We start from the raw sequence: 17,938 nt of genomic DNA on the forward strand, positions 1-17,938 counted from the left end.
CATCCATCCATCCATCCATCCATCCATCCATCCATCCATCCATCCATCCATCCATCCATCCATCCATCCATCCATCCATCCATCCATCCATCCATCCATCCATCCATCCATCCATCCATCCATCCATCCATCCATCCATCCATCCATCCATCCATCCATCCATCCATCCATCCATCCATCCATCCATCCATCCATCCATCCATCCATCCATCCATCCATCCATCCATCCATCCATCCATCCATCCATCCATCCATCCATCCATCCATCCATCCATCCATCCATCCATCCATCCATCCATCCATCCATCCATCCATCCATCCATCCATCCATCCATCCATCCATCCATCCATCCATCCATCCATCCATCCATCCATCCATCCATCCATCCATCCATCCATCCATCCATCCATCCATCCATCCATCCATCCATCCATCCATCCATCCATCCATCCATCCATCCATCCATCCATCCATCCATCCATCCATCCATCCATCCATCCATCCATCCATCCATCCATCCATCCATCCATCCATCCATCCATCCATCCATCCATCCATCCATCCATCCATCCATCCATACATACATACATACATACATACATACATACATACATCCATCCATCCATCCATCCATCCATCCATCCATCCATCCATCCATCCATCCATCCATCCATCCATCCATCCATCCATCCATCCATCCATCCATCCATGGTAATAGCATCATTATTACTTACTGAGCAATATTGCCGCTACGGTAGCGGCTGGTGGGGCTCGTCGCGCTGCTCGCTCGCTGGTTCGGGGAGCTTTGTTGCCGCTTTTGGGGCGGTATTCGTGTATAAGGCGCTCTAACATCACTACAGATATCTTTATTATGTCGCCAAGTGATCGAGAGGCCTCAACTGGCAAAAAACACTTCAAACAAGTAAGCTTATGTCGTTTATTGTCATGGTATATGAAGCAGCACATGCCACAATTTTCGTACAGGTAAGGTGGAGTTAATGCTGTCAGTCACTGAGTTTACAACATACAGAAACACAAATTTATAGCCTATATTTAATGAAATTAAAAGCTGAAATTGAGTTTTCTCATCGTGCTTGGCCAAAGCAGGGAGAACGAAGTTTCAGACAGCGATATTTATGCTGGGCTATCTTCGTAGTTGTATAGCGTACAGTGCTGCTTGACGTGTTTCATTGTATATAATCAGCGTTTAACGATTTCAACTATATTAGAAAAATAAACATAAGAAGGGCTTGGCAAAGATGTACTTTCCGCAAGGTAAGCTCGACCTACAATGACTCATTGTTTTCATAACGCATTGGCGAGAGATACGAACTGTAGGGGTAAAAAAACGTTATACTAAATTTTACATAATGCATTGTCTGCTCTTGATATTTCTTATGCACATTTAGTGCTCAGACGCGGCAGGAAAGGCTTCGACAAAAGTGGAGTACTTGTAGGAAAGCGAGGAACGTTGTGGAGACAACAGTGCTTACAAGGACCTCTGGAAATATTGTGTCAATAAACAAGGACACTATATAAACATACAAGGCCAAATAATGCTCAGGGATCCTTGGAAAATGCAATTTACGGTTTTATGTTCAAGAAACATCTCGGTTTGTGTATTCAAACAAGTCAAAAGAGGTTGCAAAGAGATGAACATTTCATTTGAGTAACAGAGGTCAGCAAGGGAAGCCTCAGCCGGGAACTAACCTTTAAACAAGCAAACATATTTGTGAGGACCGTGACGAAGACAAGTTTCCACTCTGAAGCTCCCCTTGCTCGTCCACTGTTCATTGGGTGAATGTTAAGCCAAATTTACTCCCGAATATATTTCAAAAATTTTTTAGGGAACACACTGCTCAGGTTTGTCACCTGCTGTTTGAAGAGAACGACACATTCTTTCGGTGATTTGTCATGTTGAGAAGTGTGGAGTAGGCCGGCTCTCTGCGTTTGCCTTCTCTAGCTACCTCTTATGGTGCAGAGCTAGCCTAGTTATTGGTTTCATGCAAACTGTACATGAGCCTTTTCTAGTGCACAAGTGTAAAATAATGCGCGTATCCGGATCTAATCTTAATCTTAGTCTTTATCATCTGAACAGCGTTCTATTATTTCATCAGGTCATAGAAATATTTGGGTGTACACATTACAAATAACTTAAGTTGGACCATTAATATAAAATACGTCTTTAACGATACTAATCAGATGCTCGGGTAATTATGGCGCAAATTTTCCAAAGCACCGTCTACTTCGAAACTACAGCTTTACAAGACTCTAATACGCTCAATACTTGAAGATGCATCTGCAATATGGGATCCCAGTAGCGTTGATTTTATAACTTCACTCTACTCGTTTGATTCTTTCTCATTATAACCGTACCACGAGTACCTCAATGAAAACTAACCTAGCACTTATTCCACTAGCTAACCGCCGTAAAGTCGCCAGTCTTTCACTATTTCATATAAGTTTCCATCACCCCACACCTCACAACGATATTGTACTGCTTCCTTGGTACATTTCAAACCACGTTGATCATCGCAGCAAAGTAGGAATTTATTCATATTACAGGAAGCCTTTGTTTCTATCTTTCATCCTCCGTATATCTCAGGAATGGAAGCACATTTTTTCAAGTATGTTAGCCATCACCAATAGCAACCGTTTTTGCAAAACATTAGCTAACATTGTATACCCATGAGAATAATTACGTTACCAGAACTCACTGCACATGTATGCGTGTTTGCTTTACTCTACCACTTCGTAACAACTCTCTGTTTTAATGCCATGTGGCCGGGAGGGCACTTTAAATAAAAGATAGAATAATAAACTGAAGAGCGACTGCCAGGGTATCAGTCGGCATGAGGTATAATTTCTTCAAAATTGCACGGAGTGCTTCTGAGCGTTTTAAATTTATTTGCATTCTCATGCAACAAATTAACGTTGTGAGGGACCTTGTGGTACTTGTTGGTAATGCCCGTCAAACTGATTCGCAAAGAGCAGATGACATAGTTTGCGAATGAGCAAGTAGGAGCTTGCTACATTGTTTCTCCTCTGGTTTCCATGGCTATAAAACAAACAAGTTGGCACTCAACATGTTACTTCTCCGGTTCTCATAAAACGCCCCTTAAATGCAAGTAAGCTTGTATGTAAAATTTTAGCTATGCCGCTCGGTACGATACATAACTGCTGCTTTCCTGGTGCTCACACCCCTATATCTGGTAGACTTGCAAACATTTCATGGTGAGGCACATAGTTCAAGAGGACATGTTGTCATTATGGTGGCTGTTGAGCTTCTTATGACTTGACGTGGGCAGCTTGCCGACCAATAATCTCTTTTGTCCATCTTCCTGAAAATAGAAATGATGAAGCCGTGACAATCATGCAAGCAAAAAATGGTGAAACAAAAGTTAGTCAAATAAATGAACAAATCACGGTTCTAGGTGAAGAGTTCAGAAACATACCTTGTGAGATTCTGGCCCAGTGGGGACACATTCACTGTTCACAAATATGAGCAGCGTCTTGGAGGCTGTACAAGAAAGAATAAATTGCCTCACTTTCTATCACACACACACACACACACACACACACACACACACACACACACACACACACACACACACACACACACACACACACACACACACACACACACACACACACACACACACACGCACACGCACACACGCACACGCACACGCACACACACACACACACACACACACACACACACACACACACACACACACACTACTTTGAGTCTGCATTTATTTCAATGGTGTCCTTGTGTAGGTTGTGCTTAATGAAGCCTCGATTAGATGAAATTTTTTGCCAGCTACTAAGTAATAAACACAGCAATTTTGTTATGTACCAAATGCATCTAATCCAACTATAACCGGAACTACATTTGCACTAATCTGCAGTGACAGCGCATCATCTATGTAGAAACAGCCAAACTATATAATATTTATACTGTACTCCGTGTTGGGAATTATAGCATCGTGGCAAAATAATATGAGGTTTGTTTGAATTGCCTTTGAAGAGCAATAACTTTATAAATCTTATTTTCCTCTTTTGAGAAATGACTACCAGAATCTGTTTTATTCGCCTCGCACGCAAAAAAAAAACCTAAGTTGAAAATGCGAAGCAGTGCTTTGTTACTGACCGGTGCACACGCCCAGAGGCTGCAAGGTTCGTCCAGCGGGAAATTTTCACGCTAGCTAGCACATTTTTTTTAAAGCAACACGTCATTACGCGGCCAGACACAGCGGATGACTAACGACGGAAGCCATGCACGCAGCCGTTATGGCAGTGAAACGCCGTAGCTGATAAAATTCACCGTCATTAAACACGTTCGCTTGGTGGCGGATATCGAATGTTGGACACACAAAGTGACTGAGATATTATTGTTATCTAATTAAAATTAACCTGCGTGATGCTGCTCAAATATTACCACCGTACAATTACCGCGGTACGTTCGCAAACATTACCTCCGCACAATTTGAATCGATAAATGGCACGTACTGCAATGGATACCAGTGGCCTGCTGCATATCGGATGTCGGTGAGGTCTCAGAACATTTGTTCAAGTAATAAAACACGCTTTAATAACAAAAGTCCACTAAAAACAACCGTCTACTTTCTAGTCTAGTCGCGATGAGCGCCCCTAGCAGAAAAAATACAAATTAAGGTGTGCGACCAAATAACAGTAGCTTCACTTACGCGCTTATCCTGGAACGCGCCACGGTTGATTTTTCGCATAGAGTTTCATATTAGTATAACTAGAGGGAAATCTGGCGCTGCGATCGCCCAAACATCATGGGAATGATGGGAAGTACAGGCTACGGATCGGCATTCTGATGACTGGCGAACTAGCCTACAAGTATTTTTTTGGCAGTTTTGGTTTCGCTCCAAGCGCAATTGCTATAACCATGTAGTGGGACAGTGCAACGCAAAGCTCTCTGCCTTTGTTCTGTTGCTCTAAGTGGCGATAGCGCATTGGACCAGCGGCTGCGACGATGTTTGTGTCGCGGTGTGGTGTCAAAGCCCTGACGTGAAAGCGACGGCAACGTAAACGTTGAAAGAACATGTTTTAACCGTTTGGACCTGGGTGTGTTAAGTGTGTTATGTTGGCGCTGTAGCGTTACGTGCTTTATGAAACTTGAGAATAGGAAAAAGAAGGCACTATTCATACAAGGCCTGGACAGCTGTACTACTAGTTGCTTGACAATGAAATGTTATTGAGGGCTTCATTCCGCATTGCTCATTTATGTGCTCATTGAAGTGCACGTTTTAAGACTTTGAAAACACAAACTTACTTGTGGTATGGAAGGTTGCTGCTTCCTGTCTGTAGTCTAGTGTCGCAAAATGGGTAAGTGCAAAGCCACGCCATAAAGCTTCGGAAGCGGTCCGTCAACATAAAATAAGATGAAGCATACTCGTAGGAGGCCACAAGCGTCCTAGCTAGCACTGCAGCAGATGTGCTTAAATGTACTTGAACTCGTTCAGCAATCGTGGCCGCTGACGCAGCCTTTCGAAAGAGCGAGAGAGTTTGCAAGTGCCGGTCCTTTGCGAGAAAAGCCTCGCGTTTGCAGCGAGCAGGCGTCGTAGCAGACGACACTCGTAGCATTCCTCTCAAGGGCGCAAAACTTTCTCACAATACAACATTTTTATTTCCATAGATACTTGACGAGTATTTTAATATAAGTACATGCAAGGTTCGTAATGCTGTTGTAAGAATGAATAAATAATAATTATCTGTCGTTAAATCGGGAACAGAATCGCACAAGAATGCATACCCTGGCGTGCCTTGTTGATAAACCGTAGTAAACCGTGCTACAATCTGAAAGTCGTACGAAGTTTATGTAACGTGTAGTACATTATATAAGATATTGCAAAATAAAATTAGATTTTATGCGATAATATTTAAGTATAGCTTCGTTTGCTGCGCCGCAAGCAACGTCGCTAGTCTAAAGATCGAAATCAATGCGAAGCCTGTATTTCCCATCATTCCCATGTAGGTTGAGGCAACGCTCATGAGAGCCCCAGTAGACACTAGCGCCACATTTCCCTCTAGGGTGTTTATTTAGAAACTGTGATTTTTCGCCTTCTGCGGCAATCGCTGGAACTGACACCGAACTGAACTGGCGATCGCTGGAACTGAACCGTCGTTAGCGACGAAAATCGCACTCGCAGGGCCGACCCTCCAGTTTTCGGCTATGACCAACCGGTTGCTCGCACAGTCGGACCATCGCAGCGCTCGCTGCGATTTTCCGTCAAAATTGCACGGAGAGCTATTTTGCCAGTTTGTTTTGGAAAATGGCGTCCCGCCCAACAAGGGCAATGCGCGGAGATGCAACTTGCCGAATTCAGTACGTATGTGAAGGGAGAATAGAAAACTTGTACCGCAGATTCCATTATCCCATCTCTATGCGATCGTTGGCACGCTACGCAGCAAACTAAGTGCATTTTCACATTTGCATCGTACACTTTTGCGAGTTGCCACGAGATGACATGGACTTTTGGGGTCTTCACAATTTTCTTTTGTTGAATAGCATACAAAAATCGCTTGTAGAGAACAGCTTAAATAATTTCAACCTGGCAAAGGCAAATGACAAGAGAGCAAAGTACGCGAAGTTTCAACGTTGTGCTGAACGCAGACCGTTCAGTTGCAGTTTCTTGTCGGTTTTCAAGCGTTAATTTCCGATGCATCTTGGAAGGTTATCTTACCTCACTCATTAAATTTGAATGAGCAAACGCGTAAGCTATCGCAATGAATTTTTAACAATAGCATTAATTCTGTGGCTTGAATAAACAGCGTCGTTAATTTGTTTTTGAATATGTCATGCAAGTTAAGTTACATCTCTTCTGTGGAGAATATTTTTCCTTGCACAGAAACCAAGAAGCATTGAATGTGTTGCGAGCTTTGTATCTTTACTGCACCTGTATTGAGATTTGCTTTGAGCGGTGATTAACTTACAGTTTGTAAATTAGGTGAAATATTAATATTGGGTGAATTCTTATTCGCTTGCTTTATTCGCTTGCTCTAGTGGCACAGTGACAACGTACCGTCTTCCAGCATCATGTAAAACTCGTGCAACAATGCGAAAAGCAGGCAGAGAGCCTGCTCTTGTGCATATGAAACGGTAGAAGACGACACGTTAAAGAAAAGTAAATGAAAACGGTGAATTGAAGTCAGCCAGTTGCGTCGTTCCCGTGAATCTTTGAATTTGTTAAGTACAAACGGTTCTTGCACATTCACAGCTGATCAAGTGTGCAGAAACATTCATGCCTTACATGTTTATAATAACAGTTTCTAATATGTTTGTGATCACATATATTAGTGCATAAACCTATATAATCATATCCACTATGATTACTACCTTTATAAATAATGAAATATCATGCTACTTGCAAGAACATATCACCCTGGGATTTTAAGAGAAAGTTGTGCATTTAACTATACACAATATGTAGTTTATTCAACAAAAGACCACAAACTGCTTTTTTGCAATGACAAACTTATTTTAAGCTTTATCTACATAACAGGCAAGAAATAAAATCTCTACACAACAAAATTGTTGTTCAATTTATTCACCTGCCACTGTGGCTATAGAATTCTGCTGCTACCACAAGGCGAGGAGCTGAACTGCCTGCCATGGCAATCTCATTTCGATGGGAGTCATAGGCAAAAAAAAAGATCTTGCACTTATATTTAATTCATCATTGATTTAATTCATCACTATTGAACCCTTAAACTTTCAAATACTATTGCATAGGGGGGTATGCTTATGCAAAATCTAACACCAATCGAAAGCAAAGGGCACAATTGTAAAACAAGCATTTTTTCTGATACTTCGAGTGTGTAAACATTAATTGCATCAATATGTAATGGTCAACAGCACTGCACAAATAAGCATGACCAGGCATAGCAAGTACTCTGTCAGGAAGCTGGTTCTACAAATATGTAAATGTCAAAACATGAATGCTCATACTACACCATGCACACAGCACAAAGAAAACATTTTCAAGAGTTGCCCCTTCTGGCCGATATGAGTAGGCCATAAGCAGCAGAAACTTTATTACAGGGGATTGTGTAATACCGCTTATGGAAGAATGAAGAGAGTGAAGAGGCTTTTAACAGCAGTACCTCATGCTACTTTATTAAGAGGAACGATCAGCAAAAACATTTCTGGTAGAGCACTTAAACAGTAACTTTCTGAAAAACAGAAAACTCCAGGTGAGAGTTGGAGGTTTTTTGGCCCAGCCACACCAACAACACAGGCATAGTACAAGTACTGCAGACTATGGTGTACCACAGTCTATGGGCGAGCCATCTTCAATCAAGAATGATGCAACGAGCTCTCGACAACACTGCACACATTCTTGGCCAGTCTGGCCTCTCGCTTTCTCATAAGTCAGCTTACATCGACGTCGGAAAAAGACTACAGTCAAGAACTACCCCAGATTGCACAATGTTGTCCACATAGCTGGACAAATATATCAATAAGTCAACATCCACAAATCCCAAGCTAGTGAAATACCATGAAGGCAGAGCCAACACGTGGGTGAAACAATTATGCCATGTCTAGACGCAAATTCTTCACCTGGTGAAAAGAATAATCTCGAAATCATGGAGTGTGGATGAGCGGATACTACGGAAAATCGCAGATGCTGTGCTTGTGTCAAAGGTATTGTACGGTATGAATTACCAGCAGCGCACAAAAAGACTACTCATTGAATACAGGCATCGGGTAACAACAGGTCTTTCGAACTTTACCATGCTTGAAGACCTCTATGAGAAAGAGCAAACAAACAAGCACCTAGGAAGAGTAGAGTTGCAGCCAAATTCTTTGCCTCAAGAGCTCAGAACCCGCTCACACGATACTATGACAGCTAGCATATGAGATGCAAATATGACTACCCCTCCCTGAATTTGAAACACAACAGGCCCATACCGTGCAATAAGGGGGTAAACAATTAGGCCTGGAGACTATATGTGACTGCCAAACACACAGAGGAGGTTGCTAATCATGAAGATGCCCGCAAACATCAGGCACACATAGTACACTGATGTGGCAATAAGAGTGCAACATTAGTACGACATTGCATAAAATTTAACCCCATAGAAGTGAGTACCATTCGAGGTCATCCTACACCTAGAAAAGCTGAACTGATAGCAATCAAATCAGCACTTGCAGTGCAAATTTGCCGACTAGAATACCCTTTACACCTACATGGATTCACCAGAAACTGACTGGGCCTGCAAATCACACAAGATTGTCAGGAAAATCAGAAGATTGACAGGCGACATTACAGGCAATGGCCAAAAAATAAATTACCGGATACACAGCGATGCAGATATTCCAGTACACAAGCTGGCTTATGATCCCGACATAAGAACAGAAAACTGGACGAGTTATTGTGTATTCATTATTAACTAATGCGGAACAGATATACAACGGACAAGATCGAAGCGCTCTGTGTGTTCACTTCGTTCTTGTCCGTTCTATTACCATTGCACTCACCCGCCGTGGTTGCTCAGTGGCTATGGTGTTGGGCTGCTGAGCACGAGGTCGCGGGATCGAATCCCGGCCACGGCGGCCGCAGTTCGATGGGGGCGAAATGCGAAAACACCCGTGTGCTTAGATTTAGGTGCACGTTAAAGAACCCCAGGTGGTCAAAATTTCCGGAGTCCTCCACTACGGCGTGCCTCATAATCAGAAAGTGGTTTTGGCACGTAAAACCCCAAATATTATTATTACCGTTGCACTGTAGTTAATGAATTCATGAGGCTGCACAGGCGAAAAACGATACGCACGCCCAAGGCCACGATTTCACATACAAATCTACGCGTGCACGCACACAAACAAACAAACAAACAAACTTACTAACTAACTAACAAACAAGCAAACAAACACACACACACACAAGCAGGATTATCAGGATGACGCTGGAGACGGATCAGGGCTAACTTCCCACTAAGGTTCCGTGTAAAAATGTGGCGATTTATACAGTTTACAAGAAAAAAAAAGAAGCTTTGAAGGCTAGATAAAAATTGGTGCTTGATTTAACCAAACATAAATAGAAACGGTACAGAAAGAAAATACAGAAAAATTTCAGGTGCAGGAAAAAGTAACTACAATCGCAAATCACGCATGCCAGGATCTTTCAAGAAGCACTGTTCTTAATCCAATAGACAGACTGGCAGCTTGCTTATGCATGCACACACTTCCAGTTTCATGCCACTTGAAAAAAAAAAACGAGTTTCTTAGAAAGTAGCCGCATGCGCACTTGGTGATCACGTTTTTTTCCTCGACTTGTATGTTTATTTATATTTTCTCTCTGTCCTGTTTTTGTTTATGTTTGGTTTCATCAAACACCTTTTTATCATGCTTTCTTGCTGTGCTAGTTCCTGGTAGCCTTTATAAGTCACTGCATTTTCACAATAAGCCGTTGAAAAAGAAGTTAGTGTACCGTGTTCTTACAGCTTCACACCGTACGCTCTTACAACATTGCAAAACTAAAAAGTTATATAAGGTACACAGAAGTATCATAAGGGCAATTAAAGTGACTTGTTGCAATCTAAAAAAATAAAGAATTGCCTGGCTGCAAACGGCATCAGAGAACACATAGGACAAACATGAAAACCGAGATGATCTAACAACCGAAAGTTTAATGTACACACCGAGTAAATACTGGCTGACAAACAATAAGCCGAACACACACAAAAAAGGAGAAGCAAAAATTAATGTGTGCTTCCTGACAGGAAATGCATCTATTTCTAACGGAGGCCATACTGACAAGATTCTGCCAGTGTTTTTAGATCTACAGCTTCCATAATTTCTCTAGGCCGTAGATCTGCACAGTGCTAGCTTCTTCCTCTACAATGCATGCTCAGATGTCGAGATTGCATTGTAGAGGAAGAAGCCAGCATTCTGTGGAGATCGGCTGCCCAGAGAAATTATATAAGCTGAACATGCAAGGACACTGGGAAAATCTCGTGTCAGCATGACCTGTGTTACACTTTCAGAGATGAATGCGTTTCCTGTTGGGATCTGTATGGGCACACAGCTGTTCTTGCGTCTCCTTCTTGCGGAACTTCGATTTATTGCGCGTCAGCCAGCATTCAATCGCATTCATATTCATAGCATTCCTATACCCAAAATGCCCATTCGAGCATTACATAGGGTGGGGGAGCCAGTTGTAATTATAAACGTGTAAAAAGAACATTGGTAAGATACAGTGACATAATTATATACAGAAAGAATAACATACGCAAATAAGCACTCAACACAGAAATAATCACACATTTAGGAAAATCTTCAACTTGTTAAAAAAACATCATGATTAAGGGCTGATATAATGTCCATAGGTAGTTTATTCCAATTATATATTGCCAAAAGTATTGGTGAATGACGGTACAGATTAGTGCGAACAAAAAAGGGTTGCACTTTAAATGGGTGATCAAAACGCTGAAAAATACCATGAGCGGCATTCATATAAGATTCGCGGAACGGGGATCTACTATAATAAAGCGCGTGAAAATGTGATTTTGAAGAGGGGGCAATGAAAGTGATTCCTTGATACCCGTAACACTGTAGTTTCGCGACCATTTCTTTGTGATATACATTGCTGCTTTATTTTGTATTGCTTCGAGTTGATCGATCAGACAGGTTTGATGCGAAATCCGAATAATGCATGCGTACTCTACCTTTGAACGAACAAGCGTAGTGCATGCTAATAACTTAGTAGCAGAGTTCGCCAAGTATAAGATACGTTTAATGAATCCGAGTGTTTTGGATGCCTTACTGGTCATGGTATTGTGCTCGTTCGAAGATAAATCAGACGGTAAATGAACTCCGACATATTTAAATGCGGATACTTTCTCAGCGAGGTTGTGGCCAAGTACTGCACCAGGGTGGCCAATCCTGCTCTGGTGAGGGAGCGCGTTACCGGTTCAGGTCACCGGGATCAGGCCCCACTCCACGCCTGTTTATGCAATTTTATCAACACGCGGATCTTTTTTTAATCCGCTGGAAAATTGCGCGGCACCGGGATTCGAACCACGGACCTCTTGCACGCGAGGCAGGTTTATAACAGCTGTGTCTTACCAGTACTCACGTACGGGGCAGAAACCTGGAGGCTTACGAAAAGGGTTCTACTTAAATTGAGGACGACGCAATGAGCTATGGAAAGAAGAATGATAGGTGAAACGTTAAGGGATAAGAAAAGGGCAGATTGGGTGAGGGAACAAACACGATTTAATGACATTTTAGTTGAAATCAAGAAAAAGAAATGGGAGGGTGGGCATGGGCAGGACGCGTAATGAGTAGGGAAGATAACCGATGGTCATTAAGAGTTACCGAATGGATTCCAAGGGAAGGGAAGCGTAGCAGGGGGCGGCAGAAAGTTAGGTGGGCGGATGAGATTAAGAAGTTTGCAGGGACAACATGGCCACAATTAGTACATGACCGGGGTAGTTGGGGAAGTATGGGAGAGGCCTTTTCCCTGCAGTGGGCGTAACCAGGCAGATGATGATGCTGATTACTTTCTCAGCAGGGATTCTCTGGCTCATGTAGTAGCTCAACTCCGGATTATGTGTTCTCGTGAACGTCATGGCCTTAGTTTTCGAAATGTTAATTTCCATCTACCGCTGGCAACACCAAAATGCGAGTTTGTCGACGTCTACCTGTAATGAGTTCTCCTCTTCGGCGTTACTAATTTGTTTGTAGATGATACAGTCGTCTTCCAATAACCTGATAGTAGATGATAAAGTGTTTCCTATGTCATTAATATAGATCAAGAATAATATTGTACCCAGGAACAAACCCTGTGGTACACCGAATTTTACATGGGAAAGTGAAAATGAGTACCCGTTCACGTAGACTGATTGACTTCGGTTGGTTAAAAAACTAGCTATCCAATTTGTAATCTTACTGTTTATGTTAAGATTCGTTAACTTCATTAATAAGCGGATGTGCGGAACATTGTCAAATGCTTTGGCAAAATGAATAAATATAGCTTCTATATTTAGTCCAGCATGAACGGCTTTGTGGAGGTCAGTTACCAATTCGAATAGTTGAGATTCACAGAAACGACCACGAAGGAAACCATGCTGATTGCTAGAGAAGAAATTGTGATCTGTTAGAAATTTCATGATTGTGGTTGATATGATGTGTGCTAGTAATTTACAACACATGCTTGTTAATGAAATGGGCCTGTAGTTTGACACTAAGGAGGGATCACCAGATTTAAATATGGGAATCATGCGTGCACACCTCCAGCACGCATCTTGTAGCAACTGACTGTTGAAAAATAGCAACCAAGATACGTGATATAGCTGGTCTTGTAAGCTTTAGCAATTTTCCGCGGATTTCACCTGGTCCGTGTGTCGATTTAACTGGTAGACGATCTATAGCGGCTTCTACACCTACGCGAGTGACTATGAGGTCATTCACTGAAGTATTTAGGCTGGAAAAGTTCAGAACTGGTGGCACTGGTTCTTCTGATGTGAAAACCGGACAGAAACATATTTTAAAAAATGCATACATCACTGCGATTGCAATACCAGAACTTGATACAAACACGCACACTATAGGATGCGGACACATACTCAGGAGAAACTCCAGAGTGTTTACATCCTGATACTTTTGAAAGTGAACAGTTTCATTCCATGGCTATTAATGAGCCGGAGAAATGAAACTTAATTGTGGTCGCCGAATAAAATCTCATTGACAGGCTTAGAGATATAGTAATGGCTTAACACTTTCGAACTGAATAATTGTAGCTTGCTATCGACATTGAAGCAGCCTTTCGACAGCAAGAAAAGGAGTCAGTTTTTCGAGCTTTGTGCCCTGAATTGCAGGAAATGCAAGCAGGCATAAAATTCTACAAATATAATCTGCTTAGGAATACCAGACAGGAATAAACGTTGAGGCTCTCATTCGTACTTTTTACTGGCTGAGCAATCTAGTTTGAAATGACTCCCATAAGCATGTCGTAACAATGTTGATCTAATACAGGTTAAATGCATGACTAACTTATGAAATCTGCATGATTACTATAAATTACAGTGAAGGAACTATAATATCTAATAACTTTAATAATAATATATATTTCCATGGAACAGGCTAACCGTGAGCGGTGTGCTAGGCTGAGCAGAAAGATGGAAAACCCTACGGCACGTGCGCCTGCCGTGGGCCCACGTTTCTGCATTATGGATAGCGCGTATTGAAATGGTCTTCTTTTTAAAAGTTCAGAGTACACTGCCAGCGCGAGGCACAGGACAACAAAGTGTACGAGAAGCGTGCCTTGTCGAATGCTGTGGTACAACGTACAGGTTTTTACAGAAGTGACGATAACTGCTTAAAAAATTTGAGGCGTCGGCTTTCGCGCCCTCAGGAATATTCAGAGCGGACTCCCATATATATATTCACAGTACACGCGCCGCAATGGACGAACCAGGCTAGCGCCAAGGTTGAATTTCGCAAGACAATTTCCATTCAAAGTTCAGTAATCACACGGATCAGTTGCGGCATCGTTTAGGGGCGGACACGGGCCTTCGGGCTGGTGCTTGTTGTTGCGTTTGGTGCAAGAATATGGCTAGGAGCAGGCACCACATATTCACAATCACGAGCAATATACGCACATCATTTCTCGAGAAGTTGACGCCGAGCGCGGGTTGCGCGAGGATCTCGTTCGGGTGACAGGATGAATTCGTGGCAGCCTAATTTTAAATAGTGCACGTGTGGTGAGGGTGGCTATATGAACTTGATGATAGGTCATCGTGTAGATTGTTGTAGCGCAGGTTGAGCGAAACGATCATAGAAGGCAGATGAGACAAAACACAGTGTTGAAGAACCAGCTGTGAACCGCTGTTTACATGCGCCGTGTCTCATCGCACTGAACTTCAAAAACCGCCGTTGCGCACTCTAAAACAAATCCTAACTTCAACACGTCTTTAAATAACAAAACGCACATAGTGTTTGCTCCTAATAACGAAAAGCCAACAGTATTATGGTGCAGTCGTTTTATTCATTACATTAAAAGAATTATGCAGCGTGTGTCATGAAACCTGGCAGTAAGCAACCCTGGGCGTGGCACCACTCGCATTGATGAAATCGCAATCATGTGAAATGGGCCCTCTAAATATCGCACTGCGACGCGTGCGACTGCACCGACTTTGTCGCTCCAGTCGCAGCATGCGAAACAGCCTTCACGCGGCGCGCGATCGCGAGGGCCTTATCTTGACAGTGATCTGCTTTGGGGGCACAGTCTGGGTGGGCCGACCGCTCGTAGCTTTGCGTGTGCTGTGTTTTGCGCGCTCGGTTTGCGCTGAAGCGTTAGCAAGAAGGTTTATGTTGCCACGCTTGCACACGCCAGAGCTTTGACAGCGAGTGTCCGCACTCATCGAGTGTGATGTGTTCATGTTTGATTGTGCGCGCTGACATGACGCTTGTTAATTCAGTTAGCAAGCCGATGTTTCCACGTTTATACGGCTAATAAAACTACTATCCGTCCTTCTTACAGCTGTCTACTAATTTGCTTTCACAATTGATGCTTTGGCTTTCGTGAGGAACTGCAACTTTTTTAACATTTTTTCTTCATATCCTCTCTTTGTTCGACTCACAGGCACTGCCGGTGATATTTTTCTTGAGCTTCTTCGTGAACATTCTCTATTTCTACGGAATCATGCAAAGGCTGGTGTTGGTGATCGGCAAGTTCTTGCAGCTCACGATCGGCACAACAGTCTGCGAGTCAATGTCAGCAGCTGCCAACATTTTCCTCGGAATGGTAACTATATACACAGTGGATCGATATGGTGCCCATGGACGTGTATGTCACGATGGCGCCGAGAAATGGGCGTGTCTACTAGTGCCTTCTCAACGCTACCATGGTATAACGGCAGCTGCAAAACCTGCGCCATGGTCCTGAGCACCGCTGGCTCAGGCTACAATGCCTACACTCATAAATAAATGTACACCGTTTGGGTTGTACCTTGCCACACAACGATAATTGTCATCTGTCGTGTTTGCGTTTCCTTCCTTGAGAACACTGCGCTGGCTACTTTCCTTTTCTAGAACGCTCTGTCGTGCTGATAACGCGCATGCCGTTCGTGACTCGGCGTTAAAGGGAAGCTGAAAGGTTTTCCAGAAAAAATGAGTGAACATGTGTACATAATGGTTTTCAACCCTCCGAATTCGAATATCGTATCGAAATTGAGAGAAAGAAAGCGCAAATATATTTTATTTCGACGAAAAGTGCAGCAGCGGACACGTCCAGCTCGCGCGTCTTGTTTCCGCCTGTGATTGATCGGGCGCCTCGTGACGTCAACTCTAGTGACCGACCGCTGCCGCTACACATGAAGCGCGGTGCCAGGTAGTTTGGTGCTGTTTTTCTGAGACGGTAATGGAAAATTTAGAGGGACTGCGTTTTTCTGAGGAGTTCGACGTTACTCCCTACATGTACGAGCCGATTGCGAAGAGCCGGCCTCTCGAAGAAGCAAACGATGCTGGTGCGAGCAGTGCTTTCGACACGAACGAAAGCGAAGTCTTGGGATCTCCTTGTGTTGGAAATGCTCTTTGGTGAGTATGTTTTTTGCAAAGCGATCTAGTGATCTCGCCGATCTTTCGCCGATCTAGTGAGCTCGTTTCCGGTCCAACAACTGTAGTGTTGTGTTCCTGCATGCCTCCTCGTGGTATGTAAGCGGGATGCGATCGTCGGCATTTGTGCGCTGTCCAAAGCTGTCGGCAATCTACAAAGACGGTTTAAACGCGTGAAAAGCTTCCCGGTTCATGCAGTACGTGTAGTGACCTTCATCTGTGCGCCATCCGCACACTACTCGTAACCGAAGTCGTAAAGGCGGCGAATTCCGTCGGCTACGTGAGACGGTCGGTTTCTCACTGTGCGCGAGAGAAGGGGGGAGCGTAGCGTCCTGGCGTGCGCTGGCTTTCCAGCACATGCAAACGCGCGTTGACTACCACTCTACATACACGCAGACGCACCAACAAAGGAATGCAGGGTCGATCGAAGCAGATTACGATCGCACGCGCGCAGAAACAAGCACGGTCAGGCACGGTCGCGCAGGCTGCGAAGGAACAAAACACAAGAGTTGACGTCACAACACCGCGGTTTCCGGTCTCCAGTCGCATCGTCAGCGTCAGCATCAGCGCGCGGCATTCGACGGGGGGCGGAGCTACAGCGCAATTTTGACCGACGATTACGTCGCTCATAATTGAAAAAAAAAAACCCAAAATTTTAGCTACATTGTTTATAAGGTTCCCGCATCCGTATATGAGCGTCTTATTGAATTCGACAGACTCTTCAGCTTCTCTTTAAAGAAAGCAAATGCGGACAAGACAGATGACGCTTATTGTTACGCGTTAAGATACGACCCAAAGTGTGTACTTTTGTTTAAGAGTGTAGATTATGAATTGCACATATATCATCAGCTTGAGTGCCACTGAAAAAATTAAACCGAGGGAAAGCCGCCGCTGCGAAGTAGCGGCGAGCAGCCGAGTGCGCTAACGACAACTTAGAAGCCGTAGCACGATGGCTGCCCGCCAGTGGGTGACGTAAGCAGAGTGCCGCCTCGAGGGGCGCGGCTACACGCACGCTGGCCTCCCACTTTTGGTTTCGCGCGCTCTGAAAGCCAAACTTCGTGGTGCCACAGTTTCTCGGATAAGCGAATTAATCTAGATTCAAAGGTTGATGGGGCTTGTACAGAGAGCTCGCTTCAATTTGCCGATGACGATAAGTCCGATAAAATTAAGTTTACAAGTTATTCATTGGATTTTTCCTATTTAGAGACTAACTAGCTCCTATCACCCATCGCCCCGTGGTCGCCGCCGCTCATGGCCTGTCTCAGAAATAACCGTCCATTTATTTCACAACTACTATATTTAAATTTTACTAAAGGTCTTCGTAGGGAACACCCGATGTATAT

At 43.5% G+C, this 17,938-nt stretch overlaps 1 protein-coding gene across 1 annotated transcript in view; it reads left to right on the forward strand.

The window, feature by feature from the left end:
• The window catches only part of LOC142570245 (putative transporter YutK), a 518,716-nt gene that overhangs the window by 177,266 nt on the left and 323,512 nt on the right, over positions 1-17,938 (forward strand). The window contains exon 5 of the mRNA XM_075678647.1: positions 15,625-15,786. Within this exon, the coding sequence (XP_075534762.1) occupies positions 15,625-15,786 (162 nt within the window). The remainder of the gene's footprint in view (positions 1-15,624; positions 15,787-17,938) is intronic.

Source organism: Dermacentor variabilis, chromosome 2 (assembly GCF_050947875.1).
Source record: "Dermacentor variabilis isolate Ectoservices chromosome 2, ASM5094787v1, whole genome shotgun sequence".
In the NCBI taxonomy this organism is placed as follows: Eukaryota; Metazoa; Arthropoda; class Arachnida; order Ixodida; family Ixodidae; genus Dermacentor; species Dermacentor variabilis.